We start from the raw sequence: 24,572 nt of genomic DNA on the forward strand, positions 1-24,572 counted from the left end.
GTGTACCTCTCGTTCATTCAAGCAGCTCAAGGACAAAACACAGCACATCTAACCTTGGCAGCCAGGGACGGTCAAAACTAACTACACCTTTCTGGAAAAAAATTAACTTTCCAGGCTTGTTTCTTCGAGAGGATTTATGTGAAGGCAGTCACAGCAACCGAGAGGATGTGGAGAACATTCACCCTGTGCAGTCTTATATCAGTATAACGAACGGAGCTCAGAGTCCCAGCCTAGGGATTTTACTGCAAGAGGATTCGATTTGCCTGTTTGAGGGAGCATATGCCTGTGTGTGGAAGGCCCAGGCTGTGAAAGGGAGGCACGGCCAGGACAGGCGAAGGAGAACATCACCTACCATGACAGGGAATATGATAGCAGCCACAGTTGACTTGAGAATCCAGAGGAGGGCCAGGCACACCACCTGCAGAAACGTGAACAGATGGACCCTGCGCAGCGGGACGTGACGTAGATAGATAAAGTCAGGCTGGTGTTTTAGAGGCATCAAGAGCAGCTTCAGCCGATCCATGAACTGGATGGAAAATGGAAAAGCAGCATACATATAAATGAAATGCAGGATTCACAAAAAAAGACAATAGTGTTATTAAACTATGAAGTGCAACCTTGAACAACCTGCTTTCCTGATGTAAAGGAAACTCAGCAGAGAACCCAGCACAGTTCCTCTCTCTCCTGAGTAATGCACTTTTAATTTAACGCAATGGGCTAAACATTTTAAGTCAGTTGTCTGACGTTAAGCTCCCACATCTACATTTGGCACCTAAACAGACACAGGAGCCAAGCATCTCTCAATGCAAGGCCTTGATGTGCCTTTATTTTAGGGAGCAGGAATCCATGTGCTCTGATGATCATTATTTAAACCAAAAAACTAAGGTATCGGTGGAAATAGCTCTCTCTGCTGGCTTCTAAAGAACTAGGCTGATCTGCTGCAGCTGGGGACACAGGGAACTTCCTGTTGAAGAAAGGACTTCTTTGCCCACAAAACAGAGAAAAATGATGAATGCCCAAACTGTGGTTGGCATCAAACTTTGGGTTACTTCTGTCAACCACCCTGTTACTGCCAAGGAACCCTATAAAGATGTTCAGCATTTAAAAACAGTGCCTTTTCCAAATCAATTGGGAGCAGAGGTCACCAGAGGTGAGGGCAGACATCATGTTACCAGAGAACAGAAATGCAGCTAACTGAAGAGAGAGGAAAAGGGGCAGCTTTTCAGGCAGTGTCCCTCGCCCCGTGCTGAACTGGATGGACTTGGAGTTAAACCAGAATGGGGATTTCTCGCTGAGTGAGGTCCTTGATCAGCGGAAAACAAGTGCACAGTTCTCTGAGCACCTGGGCCAGAAAGCAAGGGAAATCCCCTCCAGGAGAACCAACCCAAGGGTGAATATTACAATCCCCCTGTTGTCTCCTGCCAGAACTTGGGCTTGCTGCCCACTTCTGAAACGAGATTAATCTCAAATGAGTGAATGAAAGCCTGGGCCATTTTAAAGAATACCCAAGTAAATTCTCATGGCGCTCACAGAACACAGAGTCTTTTCCCATCAGAGCACAACTAAGCACTAAAAAGAAAGGCCACAATTAGTAGGGTGCCAGAAAGCAACAAAAACACTTCCAGCTTCCTAGCACCAATTAAAGATAGTGCACTGTGAGAAACGTTCCTTACGTAATATTTCCTCAATGACAAAGAAAGGGGGCTTGGCTTCCCTTCCAGTGCAAGCAGCAATGTTCCCACTTATTAACATCACAGAATAATGCCACCACCATAAATCATGTTGCCTTGTTTTCCTTCAGTCTGCAACAGATGTCCCAGCAGAGGACCCGAACCATCCCAGAAGAGAGCCTGGAGCCTTTGCAAGCACACGCTGTCCTCTCTATCAGTAAATTGGGGTGAAGAAAGACCCCGGGTCTTCACAAAGGCCCCCCTCATTGCTTATGGGGACAAGACTTGGCTGCTCTCCTGCTGAGCAGATTTCTTGCCTTTAGTCTCATTCTCAAGTCAGCCAGTGCGCGGCAATATTTGTAAACAGTTGCTAACCTCCCTGGGTTTCTTCGGAAAGGAAAATGAGGGGGTGGAGGAGAAGGGAAAGGCCGGAGAGTTGTAAAAGAAACCTTGTAATGAACAGTTAATGATTACCATCTTCTGGACGAGGTACCCCAGGTTAGAGCAGCCCTGGGTGCTGCGGGAGCTTACCTGCACGCCGTTGAGGGAAGCGACACCCATGTACAGGAAGACGCCGTAGAGCACAGGCATGGGAATAAACTGGGGGGGGAAAGAGAAGGAGAAAGCAAGTGAATACGCAACACACTGTTAACGTGCAGGGGGACGTAAGCCCTGACCCACGATAAATCTGAATTGCACCTATAGGTGGATAATGCAAAGTAATAGACACGAGCTATCTTTCTGCTGTATTTTGAGAGCTGGAAGAACATTTCTGTTATCATTGGATAGCTGGAAGAACAGGGCAGAGGCCGAATGAGCCCTGTTCTCTCCCATTTCGGTGCAACTTTAAATATCTCTAAGAAACAAAGGAAACAAAGGCAGACAGTGCCAGGTAGTCAAAAAATTCAAGAAAAAGTGGAGTAAAATGTGTTCCAGGAAACCCCAAACTACTTTTCACCTCTTGGTTTCTGGTGAGACTAGAAGCAGAAGATAGAGAAGATGAGAATCACAATCCTGGGATATGTACAACTTAATAAGATGGGGAAATGTGTCCAGAAGGGCTGTCCTCTTGAGTCCCAGATGAGTAATGACAGTCATGCAAACCAAATCTCTAACTACTCCAACTTTAACTCATGTTAATTAATAGTAGTCCATAAATACAGGATGATGAGTTACATTATTCACATACAGAAGCTGCCTTTTCAAATGACAATTTCTGCTCCCTCAAGTGCTAAGCACTGCCTATTCCTTCATCACTGTCACATGCAGCTGGGGACATCTTCCTTCGGCTGAAAAGCAAGCGATGTGCAGGGGCACCGCCGTGTTTCCAGACAGCTTGCATGGTTTAATGCAAGAGCAGCTATCACTAAATCCATCTTCCTGCCTACTTCAACAAATGCCACTTTAAACCTCCCCTCTCATGCCTGAGGACCAGCCCAGCTACTTGAGCCAGCATCTGCACTAACCCAGGTGGCTGCAAAGGAGACAGCCTCCATCTACAGCATATGCCTGCACATGGAAACAACATATGTGCTCTTCAGAAGAAAGTACCTGGCCCTCTGACCCAAAGCACAAAGCTTTTCTCAATGGCAAAAACAATGGTGCAGTTCCCAAAAGGGGAAAGTGTTCCTCAGCCGAACAACAAAATCATGTGCAATCAGCGTGGCGTGATATGAATGGAAATACTTGGGCACAAATCAAACTCAGGATCTGAATAAAGGCCTTTGTGTAATTTATTGGAACCCAAAAAGAGCAGAAAGCTCTGCAGCCGTCTGCTCACGGTGAGGGAAGCCTTTGTGCAGTGACAAGCAGCTGCCACTGAATGGCAGACACAGCACACCCAAAGTCTCCCTGCTCCAAGTGTCACCAGGACTTCTGAGGTAGGAACGTTTCTTTTCCAATCTGTGTACGTAACTCATTAAAGAAGCAAATAACCCGTGTTTATCAAATTCCCCACTACATTACTAATCGTTTACTAGGTAATAAACACAGTGCCATGCAAATTTCCGTGGAGGCCTTGATCCAGAATGCATGCATTTCACCTGGGGCACACAAGCACCAAAGTCACCAGAGCCACGTCTGCAATGTCATCGGAGATCAAAGAGTCACTGCCTGCGTTCCTCCCTTGCCTCACCTGAGTCTCACTCCCTCTCAACTCCTCCGAGCTCCTTGACCGCTGAGTTATCCTTTTGTTGCCTTTATTTGTGGCCTTGAGTGACCTGTGTTTGTAGCACATGTTGAAAGCCAAACGATTCTCCTGCAGGCTGGCTTCAACAGTCTTCCACTACCCCACACCACAGTGGGGAGAGATGGGGAGTCAGTGTGTGGCTTACATAGTTGTGGGTGTCCAAGAGATTTAACACCCTCACTGGATCTGAGGAATCGATCAGATAAGACAAGACAAACTCCTGCAGCAAGTTGGGTAGGAAATTTTCAGAGTTTAGCTTGCTAGTTCGTTTACATTGCTTTCTTTTCTCCCAATCTTTTTCCTTTGCTTTTTAAAAAACTAGAAAGAAAAATGTCCAACTGTTATTTCACCATTCCATGCTAATTAATCCTGTCAGTCATTCCTAGGTGAAACTTCAGCACATTATCTTGCAGAGTAGGAAGCAGCACTTTCATTTTGGAAGATTATGTTTTGGCAAAGTATTCACTGGCTATGGGGTTGCTGGCACAGGTACTCAGAGCAAACCTGCTGCTAGCCAACAGAATGAAGAATGTATTTATAGGAAAATGTCTGTGATTCTCCTAGAAGGGTAGAGGGTGTTTTGGTGGAGATCTGCCATAATTGAACAGAAAGATGAGTGACATTCAAAAACAGCACAAACACCACAACACCCACAAAAAACAAGGATGGGATTATTCTGTGGATTGCCAGTTTTATTCAGTTTGGGACCATTAGTGTTCAATTTGCTGCTGGCATGAGAAGACTCAAATGGTCAGCAATACATTCTGCAAAGCAGTTCTCTGTAGCAGGAGACCCTACTGCTAGTGTTTGTTGAAGGTCCTGAAACACTGCCAGGTAATTCTTACTGGCACGTGGGCAAGGAGCGTGCCAGTCTATCCTCAGACAGCCTTGCGTGAGGATCTTGCCTGTATGCGTGCTTTGGGGAAGCTCAGAAAAATTATGAATGAAGCAATAGCAGGGGAAATAATGGAGCTCAGCAGAATAGAGGAAGAGAGATCTTGTGACAAAAGGTCACACGAACCAACAAACAGTATTAATACAATCAGGCATTAAATTAAGGGCATGGAAATGCTTGTTTGTGGAGAGGAGGAAGCTATAACCAAGAAATAAAAATTTGCTAACTGTAAAAACAACCTCACAAATCAAGGATAGGAACACTGACTTCTTAAAGCCACTTCCTTCATTTTATATACATGCAGCATCATTACTCTCTGCCTGTGTCCTTCCCTCCAGGCTCACATCAAACTGTGTCTTACAGCCCCCTCAGGTTCAACCGAACTTAATTTGTCTCCTCCAAAAGTGCTCCTCCAGACACCCATCTGCTCCACCACTGAGTTACAACGAATGGTGCCACTGTTTACATGTGTATGTTACTGTTCAGCTAACTGTTTGCACCAGTCTGTGGATCCATGGAGGTGGCCTTCTGCAGCTGAAATCTCCTGTTGTACCGTGTGCCTGCACACGGCACCACTTCAGTCATCCTCGGAAAAGGCAGTGTCCTCCCCCAGGAACAGATAAGCAGATTTTCTAGTTTGATTCTATGATTTGATGATCCACTAAGGATGCATTTCTCTGTGGCTACGTGCCAGTAAATATCAGAACTTGAAAAACAGCTACCTATCTAGATTAGATGGTACACGAGCAGCACAAGTGCCCAAAGCCTTTGCTAAAATCATGAGAAAAAAAATCAGGAGATAAATCACATTTTTTTGCACTGCTTCCTACAGAAACATGTTTTAAGTACTGCTGAGCTAGGCATCACTTCTGAGCAATAAGGAATGTGCTATTTTAGGAGGATCCAGCCTAAAAGAATGAAAATTTGATTGTTGTGCTGGCTCTTTTAAAAGCAAGGCAAGCTGCAGGAGCTTCACACTGCTGAGGTACGTGCTTTGGCAGCCCTAACAGGCAGGGCAAAATTCCTGCTCCACTAAAGCAGTGCCAGCAGTCCCAAAGATTTTTGGCCAGAACTTTTCTCATGGAGTAATATTATCAAGCTGTAGGCTCTGCTCATTGCCATCGGTTCCACATACTCTCTTATCACAGTTACTTCTTTTCAGTAGGCCATGCACACAACCTATGAGTAGGCGCCAGATGAAGATTTGAAGGGTGTTTGCAGGAGTCACTTTATCCTCTAGAAACAGCTAGACTTCAGGATGAATGAGAAACAGAGAGATATCTGCAGGCTGCATTACTTCCTCTAAAAAAAGAGGCTTTTGTCAGGTCCATCCCTCTGATACATGGTATAGAAGCATTGCTAATTCTGCACCTGACAACTTCTTCCAGAGCTACAAAACAAAACCATTCTTGGCTGCTGGAGGACTCCTAAGAGTCCTGAAAGAAGGCTCTGCCAAGCTGCACTCCTGGAGCTCACACCATCTTACTCACCTGGACTATGCACAAAGGGACAAAGCCACTGTAGAAGCATTTGGGCTTGTGTATGTGGACCTAGCGCAGATGTGCACACACACGCATACATGCAAATGTACTTTTCTTGACTCCCTCTGTTAACGTCACCAGTATGCTCTCAAACTTAATCCACAATATATCTTCCATAAAACACGGGCACAGAAGAAGCATAAGAATATAAAAGAAAACTTCACCATACATAAACATGGAAGAAAAATCTTCAAACAAAAAAGTCATGGCCACAAAACCACCAGCCTGGAACTTTGGCACTATTACTATGTAGCACACAATAAATATGTTTTTTCCTTTCAGAAGGTTTACATTTAAGCCTCCATAAATTGCATAACCGCACCAGTGATTCTCACTAATCTTCTTTTCCATACTTTAACGATGAGGGTCTTTTTGTAGAATAAAAATAGCCTGTTGTGGACCTGGCCACTTGGTTGTGTGAGCAGAAGGAAGCAGAAAAAATTACATCCTTACCTTTAAGATGGGAGCCATGAAGACAGACACACCAGTCAAAATGAAAACAATGACTCCCGTGACTCTTTGCTCCCTGAAACAAAATCAGTGGGTTACCAGTATTGCTTCAGCTTTCATTCTGATTTTATTCCCTTCTCAGAGTATTCAGAACCTATGTAAATCTGGCAGCCACATTTTTGCAGACACATTTTCAAAGCTGAGGGGCAATTATAAGCCACCACCACCAGGCAGGTATCTTGTTCACGACCAAGCCTCACACACATCTTTTTTTCACACACCAAAACAGTTTTTGTATGTTTGCTGTTCTCCTACTTCCAGTGTTTGTGGATCAGTAGAGTACTGCTACTGAGTAATGAGGAGTGTGTTTAAATGTTAAACATTAGAAACTGTTAACCAGCAGACCAAATTCTCTGCACGGCAGTTTTCACAACATGCAAATAGGCAATAAATCATTAGCTCTCCACTCTTAAATTAGCAGCGTATTTCAGAGCTTGGTCATAGTACTCCAACAGTTAGATCGGTGCCGTTTACTGTACATCGCTCTGCACACCAGGTGCAAAGAGGACTCACAATTCCCTGGTCTGGGCCTTTGTGGGTTGCTGGACATCTGACTTAAGAGGCACCCACATCTGCTCCCTGCAACTGAAAATGCCTTTGCAAATAGTATTTCTGAGGACTTCAAGTTAGGCCATTACATTTCTATTATTTGCTTAAGTGAGAGGCCTGATTTCCAGGAGTGCTGCTGCTTCTATTGAAAGCACTTCAGACCACTTAATTAAGGCAACCAAATACAAAATAAATGGTTTAATTTAGTAGAATCGATTGCTTTAGCCACAACACGTTTAAATCCTTTACCACTATGTTTGCTTATAAATGTCTGTCTAGTTTCCATGCATAAAGAAATATGTAGTAAATACATCTCTTTTCTCAAACACTGGAAAACTTTCTCTGATCTGGCTGGACAGACTTCTGAGGAATTGCATGGAGAGCTGCACTGCCTAATCTCACATTCAGGTTTGGAAATAAAGAAAGCCTTAAACGCTGTATGAAAACTTTGCAGGATCCCATTGGCACCAGACCTTGCTATGTAAAGTCTTGTGTAGTTAGAGGTGGTTTCAATGTGCATGCCCAAAGTAGACACAGAATTTATCTCAACTCCAATGTGAAGTTTCTTTGTTTTCCTCCCTCCACTCATACTCTCCCTGTACACAGACACACACATGATAGAACAGTTTTCTTCCTTTTCAAGAAAGACTATTTACAGAAGGACTATGCCAGATAAGCTTCTAACTGGATATAACCTCTGAGGACAAAGAAGAAAAAGCTGTAGGGAAGCACAGCTGATCTTAAGATTTACTGCAAATCTAACCTATTCCTCTGAACCTCTGCCTGTGTCCTGTTCAAAGCAAGACCATTTATAGTACCAACTGATCTTTGCAGGCAAACAAGGCAATGAAGGCCTATTTGGTTTGACATACCTCACTCCCAAAAACTTGGGCTGTTCTCCAGGGGCTGAAGTTTCTGTCTCCATCTTCAAGCTGTCAATATGAGCTATGGAGATCACGGTAGCAGCAACATACCAGGGCAGACCCATAAAGGAACATATAATCATCAGGATGGCCACCCAGAACAAATCCAGATGATAACCAGCACCTTTCTGTGAAGGGAGACAGACAACCTTTGCTTTAATTATTCTAAATAGATAAGGAATAGCCAGGACGCTGGCACAGGAGAAGCAGCACAACAACCAAGAGCACTTCCTTCTACAACATCTTTGACCAACTGCTTAGCCTGCTCTCAGAGACAGAAGTTTTCACAAGCAGTTAGCAGAGTAGGACACATTGCTACTTAACGGGTAAACTGCGTGCCTCAGCAGGGAAAGCAGGTATGTGACACTGTTCTGGCAAGCTCTGAAAACAATGCAACTGGGTTAAGCAGTAAGTATAGGAAAGCAGCAGTATGGCAAATGAACAAGCACCTTGTATATGCTGTACAGTACTTGGAGGTTGAGATGGTGCAAGGCTAGCCCTGCAGCCAGTCAGGTAGCTCAGCACAGTGGTACTGAACATAGCAGACCGTGAGTTAAATACAACTGGAGAGACGTAATGTTCACTGAAAAATACTAGGTGGGCTACACATCCTATCTTATAAACAGTGTAAGCAAGCAAGCTCTCAAAAAATATTTACCTTGATTACAGTAGGCTCACAGTATTCTGAAGGAGCTCTGCATTGCCTCTTAATAAACACAAATGAAACCCCATTATATAGTGCTATTTTTATAATTAAATGTGTTTTTTTTTGTTGTTTTTTTTTTTTTAAATGTGAGGTGAAACGGTGAGAAGAAATGAAATGCCTGGCACCATCCCAACCCCCTGCTGACTGCCCGAAGCGCATGCAGAAACAGAGCAGCCCATTTTCACAGCATGAGACAGCTACGGCAACAAGAGCGTTCGGACAGGGTAAGTGCATGCAAGGATCGTCTGCAAAGCAAGAGAGCAGTTTATGACATTGTGAGCTGTTATCCTACTGATCTATTACAAGTGCACGGGACTTCTTTTTATACAGTGGGAGGCCAGGATTTCACCAACTGTGCATTCATACGAGTCTAGCCCTCCACACAAACATCACAGTCAGAGTGAAGCCTGAATAACTAACTAGTCATGATGGAGGGAGGAGCAATGCTGACGAAGGTACCGGTGTTAGGAAAGTGACGTGTTATTCCGGAATCTGTAATAGACAACAAGGTGCAAAATCCCTGTCCAGCTGTGTTCACTCTGTCCACTTCCTTCAGTTTCTCTCTTCCTCTCTGGTATCCTGATTTGCAAAGACACGGCAGATGAACAGCGTTTGCTATCTTTAACTGGACTTGGGGGCCACTTCCAAAAGTCAGAGCACACTTCTGTATGATGGAGAACAAAGTTGTTCACAATTCCTCCCCCGGGTCCCTTGTTTTCTTCCAAGTACAACAGCTCCTTCCATTTCCAAGTGTTTTTTAATTTGGCATCAGGAACTAGAACAGTTCCTTTATGTGCCAAGTCATCTCACGTTTGTGTGAGTGACAGCTTGGATATGCACAGAGGTTCAAACACCCAAACCACCCTTTCAAAAAACCAGCCCAAAGCCTAATTTTAGTTTTAAGCAGCTGTTGTAAAATAACTCTCAATGTAATGACTTAATGAAACCTACCTGAAAGCAATCTTACAGGTATATGGTGCCTGCCAAAAGGTAACATTTACCATTTCCTATCTCAGAGCAAGATCTGAACTCCTATATTTAAGATAGGAAGCAACTGTAGAATCTCAGTCAGGACTGCAAATGGTCTGAGCACTGCTGATCACACTGGGCACTGAACGCCCAACTTTATGCTTTCCTGGGGAAAGCAACAAGAGCAGCTGATGGCCTTGCATCACCTATCAAAAGGAGAAAGCTGCCCTCATTCTTTACTCCCTCTTAAAGACCTCTGTTCTTTAGATGGGCTTGAAAATAAACTCCTGTGGAAACTGAGATTGGAAAGAGAATAATTTCTGTCAGAAGCAGACACTGGTGCCTGCTAGCAAAACACTGGGTGAATTTAGCCCAAAAAGCTTTTCCCAAACAACGTACACCTCTCTTTTTATTGCTTTTATCTATTATTTTTAAATCCTTTAACGGACTAACACAGGAAATCCACCAGTCACAAATCCCAAGAGTAGAAATGAAGAAACAGAAGAGCCACCAAAGAAAGGGATCTTCAGAAAAATACTAGAGAAATCTTTAAGGTTTGATATTTTAAAGAAGATTAACCTTTTTTTAAACTTGTTCAATTTGATTTTATTGGAAAGAACAAATGAGCCAGACCTACTTGGTGACCTAAGAGGGAAAGCAACCTAACTCCTTTTGAATAGTACTCATTGTTTTCCTAATACACATACCGCTTACCTTGGCTGGCCAGCAGCACTCAGCAACACCCTGCCAATACTTTTAACAAGCCACCAGAAAAAAAAAAAAGAAGAAAAAAAAAGTCCTCTTTTGGGCCTACAGTAGATTTTCTGTACTGATGTATATTTTGGTGCAGAGCTGCAGGGTCGGACTAGTGAACCCCCATTTAAACAAAAGCATATTCTCACAACCCTAACAAAGGAAGCAGGAAACAAATTTTTATTTTAAACAGTACTTTGTCGGAATGTTTATACTTTGTTACTAAAAAAGTACACCCAGTGCTGATAGCATAACTGTGTTCAGCACCTACAAGCTGAAGCAGAGACGAGGGAAGGTACACCTTGAAACTGCAAGGCCGAGGGGAGGAGGACACATGTTGGTCAGAAGGCTGCATGCCCTCTGCACAGGAAAGGATTATCCCTGGGTTTCAGTCTTTTGTTGCCTTCCCCAGCTTTGCTATAACTGGAGTGGATATGGTTACATCCGTGTAGCAGCAGAAGGCCGTATCGTGAGGGCTCAAGTGTACCTAAAACTGAGGCCGTGTCCAGGGAACATACAGGTGAGGAAATCAGACACCTGCAAAAAGCAAGTGTATGCTGACAGCCCTGTCTGACAGGCTTGCAGACATCTACGCTGTACCCTGCCTCCATAATCACCTTCACCTAATGGTGTGCTTCAAGGGCAGGGTAAAGATTAGCCTCCCCCTGAGGAAGATGTGGGCACACTATTAATTTTAACTGCCCAGCTCCAGATGGCAAGAAGTGATGTTCTGAGGTTTATTTCAATCCAGCCCTGCAAGACAGCGGTCAGCCAGCAGTCGTCAGTCTGCCCAACAAACCTTTCCCATGCCCTCTCTGTCCCCCAGGTCAGTCTTAAATCTCACTGATTGTCTAATGCCCACAAGTGACTATTCGAACTGCAACATCCTCCTCTTTTTCAAGTAAGAGCTCGACTCACAGGAGAGCTACATTTCCAACAGCTCTCAGTATAACTGATGAACTGGCTAGCTAAACATGACCCAGCATTAGCCATGTTTTGAGCAAGTCTTTGCTCTCATAGGTTAGAACACTTGAAACGTGTGCTGTTAGCAGGAAGGGAGAGTCTTCTTTTACAGGAATTTAATATTTTTCAATAGAACTGACCGTGCAGGGAAAGGAAAAACCCTACAGGCATGAAAACCTGCATAGCGCTGGTCTGGAAAGTTTATTTTAAAAACATTACTACATCCTAGGCTGGTCTATGTCAGCGGATATAAAGCTTCTCTTTCAATAACATCCAACTGTGGCTATACCTTTGATACATCCAAGATCTCTTCAGCTTATTTCTTGTATTTTACCGCACCATAAAGCCACCACGGCTGCCATACTTGGGCCATCCCTTGCCGTACCCACCAGAGGTGGGTTTCTGCCATCACCCCAGCACACCAAGACCTCCCTTTGGAGCAGCTGACAGCCTCACGTATGGGTTGGCCGTGACACAAAGAGCTTTGTTCTGCCAGTTTGATGATTCTATTTCTGGGAACACCCCTTGGCCTTACGATTAGCACACTAACAGGGGCTTATCAGATCTGGAAAATCTTTGCCCGTTTTGATTAGGTGAGAAAGATTTTGGCTTGGATGCAGTCCACAGAAAAATCAGGTCACAACTCGGGCTGGAGCAGAGGACCTTTCAAGCACGCAGGCTCTCCCAGCAGCAAGCCTGAGCTTCTACAGTGAATGCTCTCTGCAGATCCACGCATGCCCATTTATTTATTCCACAATTAACCTTCATCCTTTCCCCCCCGACACAGTGACATAAGAGGATACTCAAGGGTATCATTAGTCAATCATTAGAAGGGTGTCAGGCGTCCACACTGAACTTCAAACTCCCTGGTGTCAGGGTTCAAGGCACTACCCAGCACAGCAGAAAAACCCCCACACCCAGCTCTTTCTACCTTTTACGGTTACAGCTTGTGCTGCACCATCCTCCCTCATTAGGCTTTCTTCTGAGTGAGATCCTGACCTCGTGGATATACTGTGGCTTCCTTCTTTTTCCTGTCCGTGCTGAACCATGCTGTATATGCAGCCCTGCCGCAAGCCCTCCTCCATCTCTAGCACAGAAGCAGCACAGGACAGCTCTTTGCACACATACGAGACACCAAGCACACCCACCTTGAGCTTGTGTTCCTTCCTGTTGACGATGACGGCTGTAATTTGCTGGTCCATGAAGATGAGGATAGTCACCAGCAGTGCAGGGATGGCTGCTGCCAGGTACACCCACCATGGGTTCCCTCCAAAAGGTGGGATAAACCAACCCCTCTCGGGACTGGTGGGCTTTTAAGGGCAAGGAAAGGAAAGCTTGTGTTAGAGCTGCAATATATGAGTGACATTATCATAGTATAAATGTCTTTACACTTCCAGCAACAGGGCTTTTCCTTCCATTAAAAGGCTACAGAGAGACACTTGAGGTTTGTGATAATTTAATCCTTCCCAGAAACAGCAACAAAAAGTCCTTAATAATTAAGCATTGATTATGGGGGACCAGCTTTTGCAAGCTGATTAGCAGCAAGGTTACAAGGGGGGGTACGAGGAACGTGCCAGCAAGCACCCTTGAGTAGCTTCTCCAAAATGCCTCCAAGGAGCTGAACGAGGGAATGTGTCCCTGGGGTGACTGAGCACATAACCCAGCGCACACGAGTCCTGGATGCAAGAACTTACACCAGCCCAAAGGAGGCAGGAGAAGCTGGGCCTATGTTCAAAGTATGGAGGCAGGATTTAGGAGATTAATCAACCAGCCAAAGCAAATAGAAAGGGTATCAGCTGAGTGAAATGGTCATTTCCAGCAAGCTGACTACTTTCTTGTTTTGAGGGCATTTTATTCAGGGCAGATGGGTGGAAAAGGGAACCTATTCCAAAGCCCACAAAATGAGCTGACAATTACATACCTTGAATTCACTTGGCACAATTAGTTTTGGTGTGTCCACACCTACCAGGGCATCTATTCCACAGAAAATCAGAATGGATAAGATAATGGCAAAGTCACTGATGAGCTTCCTGGCCTGAAACAGAAGTTGATATCGTAATAGTTAGCACTGTGAGGCACCACTTTATCCAGGCCTTAGATTCTCTGCGATATTCCAAGTGTGCATTTGGTGGCAATACAAACTAATTATTTCTTTTTACGTAGAAACAAAGTTGCACATTGTAATGTCTTATTCCATTTTCCCAAAATGCGCCTTGGTACTTCATTGTGTTGTCTGAAGGCCAAACAATTAAGCCTAAATGAAAGTATGAAAACAAGCCTAAGGAAAAAGAAAACTGCTTTTGTAAGAAACTCCCACATGAATTCTTCAGAACGGTCTTACTGATACTGCTTTCAACAGCAGCCAACAACCACCAGGATGGAGGCCTAGGAGTCTGAAAAACTTGCAATGCAAGTCTATCAAGAAAAAGAGGTCCTTTCTTTAATAAGTAACTTCCTGTGCAAGATGAAATGCATTTAGAAAAAGTAGGGAGAGAAGAGTTCACTCGAGACTCCCAATTCCTCTCCTGACAAGGTGCTGAGCAAGCCCGGGAGCAGAGCAAGTCCACCGCTAGCACACGCTTTGCACTGCTCTCCGACTGTTGGTGCCAAGCACCAGCCTGCGGCTAAGGCACATGGGGACCATGCAGGGACACGGGAGGCTCGGAGTGTTTGGGGGGCCAGGACAGCCCACTGATTGCTATGGTTAGCCAAACTGCCAAAGTAATGGTTGAGAACTATTTAATGTCTTGGGAAGAATTCTGAGATGGTTTAGGTTTGTTTCTTTTTTAAATAATTGCATATGTTCTCATACTGGTCGTACTGCTTACTGAAAGACTTCAAGGTCAGCTTCCAACATTAACAGATATTGAGTATTTACAAATGAGCCTAAAAAAATAGTGACATTTTTACACATTATTTAATATTGTCTCCTCCTGTTTGCCTTCTGATCTCTGATTCTTTAGGATTCTCATATTCATGTTTTTTCTCTGCAGGGACAGAGACTGCATTTTGATACAAGTTGAGCTTCTTGTGTCATCTCAGAAATCTTAAGGTATGTGCCTTTCACAAAAACATATGTTATGCCCAGATACCATTCTTTTAATAGGATTGATTTTCCAATGTACATTTAAGAAAATAAAAAGAGGGGGGGGGAAATTGAAGAAAATGGAAAACTCAAATTTCCAAGACTGATGTGATATTCCATGTAAATGGCAGAGTTTGAAATGGCATTGTTTTCTGTTCAAGTAATAGGTCAACCCAAACAGACAGGATGAGAAACTCAGTTTCTTGGTTAAATCCTCTACATACTCTGAGGAGTGCGACTTTACCCGAGTCAATGCAATATCACAGTGTAAAGCTGCCACCGGTTGGGCTCTGAAGCTAAACCGGACAGGCCCCACTGTGCTTGTCTGGAACTATGCAGGATCTTTAAAGATTTGTTCCTTCCAGGCTTCCCAGGTTCACATAGTTACAGATAAATTGAGTGGCATTCCAGGATAGATGGAATTCATTTCCTTTTTATTAAAAATAATAGAGGTTCGATTGTAACACAGCAAAACAGTAAATAAAAATCCTTGCAGGATAAATCCCATTCTGTCAGAATGCCAAAACTGGGGGACAAGTCTTACACAAACATGGCTTTTTGTTACACAAACAGAAGCTCACATGCGTGTCTTCTTTCAGATGCAAACTGATGAAACTGGCAAAGGCTGAATCTTGGGGAGGGCAGAGCTACTTGTCCAGTGTGTTTCAAATGAATCCCTCACAGCTGAAAGGACTGTTTTTTGTTTGTTTTTGTTTCTTTCCCCTGCCTTTGAACATTGAACAGTTGTCATGACAAAGACAGAATAAGCAGATGCACTTGAGAGATGCATACAAGTTGGCTCTAAGTCTGAGCGAAATATTGTTTAAATCAAGGCAAAGGTTACCAGGACATCCCTATTTTGCATCTGATCTTAAGAAAAGAAATGAAATTCCTGCTTCAAGTCCCTACCACAAAAGGTATGCCAGACATGGACTGTAGGCAAGTTTTACATTTTTGAGTGTTTCAAATGCTACCTGTTAACATGAAAGATGCATCCCTTCTATGCTATACAGACCACTAGCTTACCCACTTTTCAGTGACAAAGCAAAGGGCTTCTTTTGTCCTCCCCAAACATTCCCCTTAGGCTATAAACAGGGAAACTTCTGACATTGATTAATCATCCCTTTGGCATATTTGATTTCTGTAAAATGTCCTCCCAACCTACCCCAGAGTCAGTACATAAATTGAGCTTTGTATCTGGCTCTGAAAATAGCTAGCTGAAACTATATAGGCCTGAAATACTCTTAAGACTGATAAACTACATTATTGCATATCTTCGCTTGGAATTGTTGTCTTCAGTACCTTTAAAATCACCGTCACATCTCAATGACAGATTACAGCTCATTTTGGCTCTTCTGCTGACTTACCTGTGTCCTCCAGAAACACAGAGTGTGAAAGCTAAGCAAACCCAGGATATACCTTGGTTAACCAGTACCACGTTTTCATTGCATCAAATGCAGTCTGGCTTCCCTGCAAAGCTTTTGCCCCTCTGTGTGACAACTATACCAAGAGGAAGGCTTAACTTTGCGCTCTGAAAGAGTAAAACAACAGACTATTAGGGTGAAAGGAGAGACTTACAGTGGTTGGAAAATAGCGACTGGTCTTGAATTTCTTCAGGGCCATGGAGCAGGTGTAAGTGCCAAAAAAGAGGATGAAAGACATGAGGGTGATGTCAGGGACATAATCACAGCTGTTGCCCACAAGGTGTCCTCCATATTTCAAGCACTCCTTCTTTGTCAGAGACGACCAGTCAATGGTGGTGTTGTACTGCAGAAAAAAAGGAACATTTCCATAATGCCACGTTCACATAAACACTACCCACACTACGATGGGAACAGAGACAGACCATCAGGAAAAATACTGTGAAGAAAATGGAGGCATGGAACAGAAGCTAAAAATCTCCGTTCTTTTGGGCAGACAGAATGGATTTTAACCCAAACAGAGGATGGTGTTAACTTTCAAACTCAGGGGTTACACCTTCAAACTTGGAAAGAAGATCTTTTGAATAGGCAATAAATAAAAGGAGAAAGCTAAGGTCTCTGTTGAATCTCTTCCCATAGCAATTTTGTGTATGAAGCACCTTTCCACATCATACTTCCAACTGCAAGGTGCTCGCTGTCTGGGCTGACAATCAAACCTAAACACTGCCAGCTTCGGAGAGGTATTTCAGACACTCTCCCCATTCCAAGTCTGCCTCAGCTGTGTTCTGCTGGACAATTCTAGGTTTTCTGGAGGGGAAGTGCCACGTCAGAAACTTCATGCAGAAGCCTACGACAAACTCTACATCCACTCTCCATCACTCATTCAGTACAAGCAACACCAAAACCGAATGTGCTTCTCTTGGATGAAGACGAGCACAGTTTCCACAGCAGAAAATCGCTCTCCTTGCCTAACAGAAACAAGGCTTTAGCTTGCCTAATGCCTGCTGGCAGCAAGAGACTTCTGCATAACCAGCATTGTGCCACTGCAGTTAGGTAGTGCTCCTCTGAGCACCTCCACCAAGCAGCGCCAATTGCCCTGGGCTAAAAGACGGCCACTATGGTAGTGAAGGCTCAGCAAAGAAAACTAAGTTTTGCTTGCTTTTGTTTGCTTGAATTCAGCTTGTGCTGGTAGGTTGCAAATTTTGGGAGACAAAACAAATCCCCTGTGTTTACAGAAAAGCAGCCAGGAAGATGCTGATGTCCAACCTCACTCTCTGCTATACCACCTGCAAAGTACTCTGGATACAGTGCATGCTGTAAATGTCCCTGAGCAGGGTATAAGAATTACTAAAGTAGGGCAGTGGCAGAGCGGGTCTCTGCCAAGCTGGTAAAATGTGCTCAAAACCGCAGAAATGTCCTACAGCACCAGCTCACCTGCTGGGGTTCAATGCAGTGTACACAAATACGATCATTTCAGTTCATTTCAGCAAGAGCTGAGGGTCTCTTCCTTACAGTACTAGCAAATAAGATCCCACATTTGAATTTCCCTTAATAGCTTCCATCCTGATTTGAATACTTTGTTACTAAAGATGACCAACTGCAGTTGCCAGATAGGGAGGCACTATTTGTACTTAGAACGCCATTGTGGAATCCAGAGCCACAAAGGACATGTTAGATGATCATCTGTTTCCTAATGCTTGAGGTAAGCAGAGCCTGAGGAAGTGTCTTTTCCTCTCCCTGAGCCTGTATAATTCATAATAACATCAGCAGAGCCATGAGGACAGAACAAATACAAATACACGAGAGGCCAAGACTATAAATGTGCACAAAGCAGTGAGCTCGCGAGGTTATTCCGGGTGCACCCAGAGAGCACCATCATGGGGGAGACTGGGAATTCAGAGCATGTGTGTTAATACCAAGAAAAGTTTCAAGTAATTTTAGGTACCTATAAACTTCTGCCAGTCCGGGGAGTTTTAGAATCACATTGTCTCTACTCCTCTGTTTCTGTATGAAAACCCAAATGAAGGAAATCACAGTCCCAGGAACCATAAAATTAGAGATAATGGATATTTAACAAAAACTCTAAGTGAATAAATAACACAGAGAGAAAAGCTTATTTTACTCCAGATACTTCAGCTGTAGAAAACTTATTGCAAATATGGGCACAGAATAATTCAGACTAACATGCAATTTACCAGAAAAAGCACGTTCTTTAGGCAAAACTGTAGGATATAAAATATGCTGTTGCTTATAAGGGAAATTTTCAACAAGTAAGTTAGCAAAGTTATATTAGAAATCTTGAAAATACTGAAGGTACTCACTGAAGACTAAAGCTTCATGGACTCATTTCGTATCTATTAGTATCTTGTTCATGTGGGTATATTGTAAAATACGTCACATATGCCTCCAACCACTGGATGGCTATCAAGTGGTCAGAAGCTGCATGTGATAAACTTCAGTTTCCTCAGCAAATTTTGTGACTCCAAAGAGCTCTAGCCGAACCGAGGCATGATTGTGCTGACAGTGATAGCAGTGAGGAAAAAAAACAAAACAAAACAAAAAAAAAAACCAGCCATGTTCTTGTTTTGACATGATGCCGACACATTTGCTCTCTCAGCATTGTGTCTCTCAGCGGCACCAAGCAGCACCAAATTGTCCCTCATCAATAGGGTTTCTGCAGGTCTGCCCTGACTGTTGGGCTTCACGGCTGTACCAGAGGGGAGAGCAGACATCAGAAAAAACGGTATTTGGGAGCAAACTTCATGCACCGTGCATTTGCATGCATACCTCCCACAGAGTTAAACCACCAGCACTTGCATTTTTAGAGCTACAGAAATAAAACCCAAAGAGTGTTCAATAGTTAAGATTGCTGTTTGGGATACCAAAGAGCAGAAACAAGAGGACATCCCTTTTCCCACAACCCTACTACCTAAATGAATTGATGGCCCCTCCTGGAAGTGCTCGCCGCCACCCAAACATTTGGCTGGCAGCTTATTTGAGACTGACAGGCGTACAAAAGGCAGCACACAAATACAGGGCCAACCAGCAGATTGTAAATAGCTGGAAAACTCCAGGACTACTTGGGTTGTCTTTGCTCTGAGCACCAGGATACGTTATTTAGCGAGCTCTCCTGCTGCAGCTTTCAGGCTGGGACAAGGATTTGGGGCACCAGAAGAGGACTTTGTACTACAGCCGTCCCTTAGTGAAAGCCCATGGATAAGCCATCTGCGCAGGAGGATGGATGAGATGCGCCATTTCCTATACCAGGGAGCTGCCAGCTATAGGAGACAGCCCCCCCCCCAAAGTGATCCTGCTTTGTCACAGCACGTTCACCTCCCTGGCCAGCTGTCTGGTGGGCTTTGTAGCAGGGCTGCTCTTCCTGTTCGCAACACCCTCGTCTGTTGTCCCTGGACATTCATTTTGCTTTGAAACTACAAAAAAAATAGTGCTGGCCCCCAGCTTGCTCTGCCACAGGCAAGGAAACAGCCAAGCTCTGTGCCAGGGGCTCGCTTCCCCAGCAGGGACCAGGGCTAAAGCAGGAGAGTTCAGTTCCTCCAGGGGCAGCATGGCCCCCCGGCTCTTTGCAAAATCAGCCAGAGATACAATCGGGTCTGACAGGAGCTGCCTCCAGCTCTACCGGGTGGCAGGAAGGGTGTCACAAAATGGGGTTTTGGGGAAGGAGGGCTGAGATGTCAAAATTACTGTTCCGACAAAGGACAGTTGGGAAACACAACTTGTTGGGTTTTTTTCTTGTCTCCCGGCCTGAGTTTGGTTCTTTGCCTTCCTCTAATGCATGCCTCTTCTCTCCCGAGACTGTCAATCAAATGCTAAATCCACAAATAATGAGAAGAGTCGTTCTTATTAATGAAACAGAAGTGGCAACTGGCACTCTCTTCTTGACAGGTGGATTTAGGCGTCCTGACGGCTGGCATTGTATGAGAGCTTGGGGCTGCTCATCACTTCCCCAAGCATTATTTTGTGTGACGGGCAGCTGAACAATTAGTCCCTCACTTTCAGCCCTTCCAGAAGCAGTGAACTCAGATGCTCAGAACCACAGCAAGCTGACAGAGGTGGGGCTGGGAAGATGGCAAGGAGCAGTAAAGGGCACATCAGGTACAGCATCAGGAGACCTCGCTTCTATTTCTTCATGCTGCTGCCAACCCTTTTGGGACCTTGGGGGATGCCCTTTCCTTCAGGTTTATGTCTAACTTCTAGTGCCTGAAGTGGTCCTGCACAGCATGCCAAGCCCAGAAACCCTTTCCTTTCTGCTGGGCTACCTGATGCCACACAAGAGTGCCCACCACATACAGACAAGTAGGATCTGTATTCTTCAGCCTAAGGTTACTACTGCGTCCCTCAACTTCCTATGCATGAAACACAGAAGCGTCTGAACCTATCAAGATCTGTTTCTTTCTCATCATCCAAAGCTCACCATGTGAGGGAAATCTAGAAAAGCCAGTGCTAGCCACAGAAAATCAAAGAACAGGATAGAAACAGGACCTTCCAAACGAAGGGCTGGCCACACTGGTGTCATTACAGCTCTGGACATGATGAGGTTTGCACACGAGGATCCTACTAATCCTCAGGGACATCCACTTGCTTCCTAACACACAGCTCCATTGCAAGAAAGAGGCCGCCGTGCGCAAGCCATTACTGATATCAAATTGCACACATAGTATTTTGTATGTGGTACTACAAGAAATCCTTGGAGGATAAAGTGCGGTGTAACATTTTCATAGTGTCACAGGCAAAGGGGTGTGTGTGTCAGTGTAAGGATTTTCTTCATGTGATCAGTTACTGATCTCTTTGGCCCAGCAGAAACACTTCCTTACAGACTTCCAAGACTGTAGTCCCTGTCCTTGCAAAGGTGTATTTTAAGACAGAAAAGTAAAATACAGAAGTGGGAAAGAGAAATACATTGTGAAAACAGGCAGCAGATTTCCTGACAAACTACGAAGAAGCCCATGAACTGCACTTTCAATCAATGCCACTGGAAGGAACAACTGAAATAAAACCAAGCTGTAAACTGCTTGCTCTGTCATACCACAGCTCAGTGAGGAGAGCAGGGTTGGAAGCTGCCCTCAGTTTCAACTGTGCAAGCTTTTCTTACGTCAACGCTCTGGAAGGTCATGGCCACAAACTGCCAGGTTATAGGAGGACATGTTCCCAAAGGAAGGTTGGAACAGCACTACCAGAATAAATACCTATTAATTTTTCCCAATTTTGGGACTGCCAGTTGATTCTATTTAACATTAAAAAAAAAAAATTAGTAAGAATTTCCTCTTTTGCTGTTGTGGCTGGCCTGCTGCTTAAATATTGTCGCTTTGCTGAGTGAAAGCATGAGCGATGGAGGGATGCCAGCTCCAATTTCTTCCCCAGTCACCAAACACCACACTGATGTTTTCAAAGCCCGCCTTCCTAGAAGCCTCACTTACCATCTCAGCAGAGGAATAGTGCAGCCCATCAGCTGACGGCACAGTTGTCCCATTAAATAACGAGCTATTATCTGAAAGAGAGAACAAAAAAAGAATGCTGAGAGCATGGTGTCGAAACAGCACAGAAAGAAAGCAAATTTAAGTTCTTAAATCATTCGTTATTCCATCTTGGTAAAGCAGCAGCAGAGTTTAAATACGGGATCACTGTTTGCAATCTCTTTTCTCAAGCAAAGAGTCAAAAGTATTTTTTTGGAGTGACTCAAGAGCAACAGTCATAAGTCACTTCAAAAAGGGAAAAAGAGTAAGGGAGACAATTCAAAACTAAACTAACTGGGATATTTTTTTTTTGGAGTTCATTGTAAATAACAAAAATAGAAAGACAACATACTATTTTGTGGTTTTGCAGTATTTTCCCAATAATTTCTGCATTAAAATGAATACAGAATTCTCATAGCTATTAATTTAAGATTAGATACGTCCTCGAAATATCAAGAAAAGCAAAATGCATTGCAGAATGTGGCATAATCCCACTTTTCGGCTTTAAAAAATAGATAAGAGTTTTTGTAATTAACATGATAGATATCATTTATTTTGCTAAAAAGGGGAGACATACACTGTGACATAGTTGCATGTTTTCCTTTTGTATTCATAGGATTAGAAATGATCTATATTTAAAAATTCAGTTAGAAATGCAATCTTGCCTGAAAATAGGCTCGTCAATTATGTCCCCCCATTTTATTTAAATTTTGCAAGTATTCCTATGTCTGATAACAATATTAAAGTTCTGTTAAAATACTGTATAGGGCACATTTGTTTAGCTGGAGAAAGTGTAAGTGTGCGCACCTTTTACACTACTGATATCATAATGGGGTCTAGATAACTAGCACAACAACATTAAATGTAGGCAGCCTCCCAGACCCTTGTAACATCTCATGATTCTTGTCAAGGCATCAATTTGCTATGCCTGGAAGCAGAACTGCAGATTTTGGTGCTGACATCTTCCCTGCAACAGCACCAATCTCTTTAGAAAGGCCTGGTAAAGAAATGCTGAGTGGCCAAGGGACTCTTTAACCCCGAGGACACCAGTTGGGTGTGAGAATTGTGCCAAACCATAAGCCATGCTACGAGGATGGAGCTGAGCCTGTAAAATGATGCAATCCTTTTCTGGAGACATCAGGTCTGAGAAGAGATGGTTAATGCAGTGTTTTGTGTTCTTTTTCTGGCATCCTGTCACATCAAAACTCTCTCCAGAGACATGACTGATCAGGTAAAAAACCTTTTGTATAGAAAAAGTTTGTCCACTCTGAGCAGACAGGTGCAGCATGGCGAGTTCAACAAGAGTCGCAGCACTGTCACACGAGTACCAAAAAACCAGCAACAAGCACATGGCCTTTATGCTTTGCCAGATACTCCAGCCTCAGAGTGCCCCCCTGCCTCGCTGTCTGCTCCACTCCTGTGTGATATCACAGGAACGCACAGTGTCAGCAAAATCTAAAAATCTCTCTTCTCTTTTTTTTTTTCCTCCCCAGAATGCACCAAGAGTGCAGAGGATTTCTTTTGCTGCTTCTGATTTCTCTGTTGGAACACATAGAAACTTTCTGCAGCTGTCCTTTTAACTCCAGCTCTGACTAGTTGCTATGTGGATGATAACGTTCCTGAAAGTGGATGAAGTGTGTTTTTGTGTTTAAAGTTCTCCACCCACATTATAAAACAGTGAATGTTTGCTCAAAGACACAGACTGGAGGTACAAGGATCAAAGGGAAGCCCCTGCATGGCACACTGTTTAATTATTTCCAGAGCACGCAAAAATCCCATCAGTGATTTCAAATGCATTACTTTAAGGTCCTGTGCGATGTCCTCCTACACACCTGAACTAATGGCCATTTGGCCCTAAATGAAAAAAAAATTCCTCACCTTCTCCAAAACATGGGCAGTGGCATGACATGCAAACTCTGTGACGGAGCAACCCCGAGGGACCCAAACACCCCCAGCGAGTTAGCACCCTGCCAGATAAACCAAGAAAATCTGCAGGACAGCTCTGTGCGGTGGGAGGCCTGCGTATCCCACACATAGAGCGGCATCGACTGCTCTGAAGTTCTTGTAGGGCATCTTCGGTGATGGTACTTCCTACACTTACCTAAATCTGGTCCCTGCTCGCTGCTCATTGCAGGCTAGAGGCGGGCAGCCTGGCTGGCTTCCCCCACTGTCAGCAGGACGTGTCCGTAGGAACATCATTACAGCAGCATCCGTATGAGCAGTGTCAACACGCACAAGCTGGTGGCCTGCCCAAGGCCCTGCAAGTGGGCTGAGAAACAACTGCCTGCCCCAGAAGGCGTGATGGGGCTGGTGAGATGCTGCTGTGCAGCCTCCTGAGGCCTCTGTGAGCGGGAGCGCGTGCAGAGCACAGTGCAGAAGCTGAGCAATGCAGGCTAAGCACTGATGTGAAGACTCGGGTGCCAGATCTCAATGACAGAGAGTAAAGACAGCTGTAAAAAGCCTGAATCAGAGTATGAGAGAAGAACAGCCAGCTGTAGTGTGACAGAGTCAATACAGCTTTACCTGCACTTACTTTGAGGAGGGGGAAAAAAAAAAAAACAGAAAATCTCCCCTTGTCCCCAGCACAACCTCTGACAGCTTATCAACCACAGCTAATAACACCCCCAGCAGCAACGTACGTTATCTGCACTATAGGAGGAACACTGGAAAGCAATCGCCTGCTACCACATTCCACATCATTTCCTAGAATCGGGCATGCCCTTTTGCTAATCCGCCATTTGCCTTTTTATTCCTTTTCCTGATATATTAGAGAAAGCCCGCACACTTTCGGGGGGGTAAATATTCTCAAAAATGGTAATTGATGTCCTAATGGGCTTCTGATATCTGCTTGCAAAATCTGCAACCAGCCTTTTCAGTCCTGAGCTTTGTTTTGAAGATGTTCACAATACAGCTGTGATTGGAGCACTC

The 24,572-nt window shown here is 44.1% G+C and overlaps 1 protein-coding gene across 2 annotated transcripts in view; it reads right to left on the minus strand.

Annotated features, from left to right (window-relative positions):
• SLC4A4 (solute carrier family 4 member 4) overlaps window positions 1–24,572 on the minus strand; it is a 228,464-nt gene that overhangs the window by 14,538 nt on the left and 189,354 nt on the right. For both annotated transcript variants that reach the window (XM_035542170.2, XM_035542018.2), the window contains exons 15-22: window positions 21,609–21,679; window positions 16,331–16,519; window positions 13,589–13,702; window positions 12,816–12,977; window positions 8,226–8,404; window positions 6,748–6,820; window positions 2,202–2,270; window positions 353–526 (exon numbers count right to left, since the gene is read on the minus strand). In XM_035542170.2, coding sequence (XP_035398063.1) covers window positions 353–526; window positions 2,202–2,270; window positions 6,748–6,820; window positions 8,226–8,404; window positions 12,816–12,977; window positions 13,589–13,702; window positions 16,331–16,519; window positions 21,609–21,679 — 1,031 coding nt within the window. The remainder of the gene's footprint in view (window positions 1–352; window positions 527–2,201; window positions 2,271–6,747; window positions 6,821–8,225; window positions 8,405–12,815; window positions 12,978–13,588; window positions 13,703–16,330; window positions 16,520–21,608; window positions 21,680–24,572) is intronic.

Source organism: Cygnus atratus, chromosome 4, assembly GCF_013377495.2.
Source record: "Cygnus atratus isolate AKBS03 ecotype Queensland, Australia chromosome 4, CAtr_DNAZoo_HiC_assembly, whole genome shotgun sequence".
NCBI classification, from domain to species: domain Eukaryota; kingdom Metazoa; phylum Chordata; class Aves; order Anseriformes; family Anatidae; genus Cygnus; species Cygnus atratus.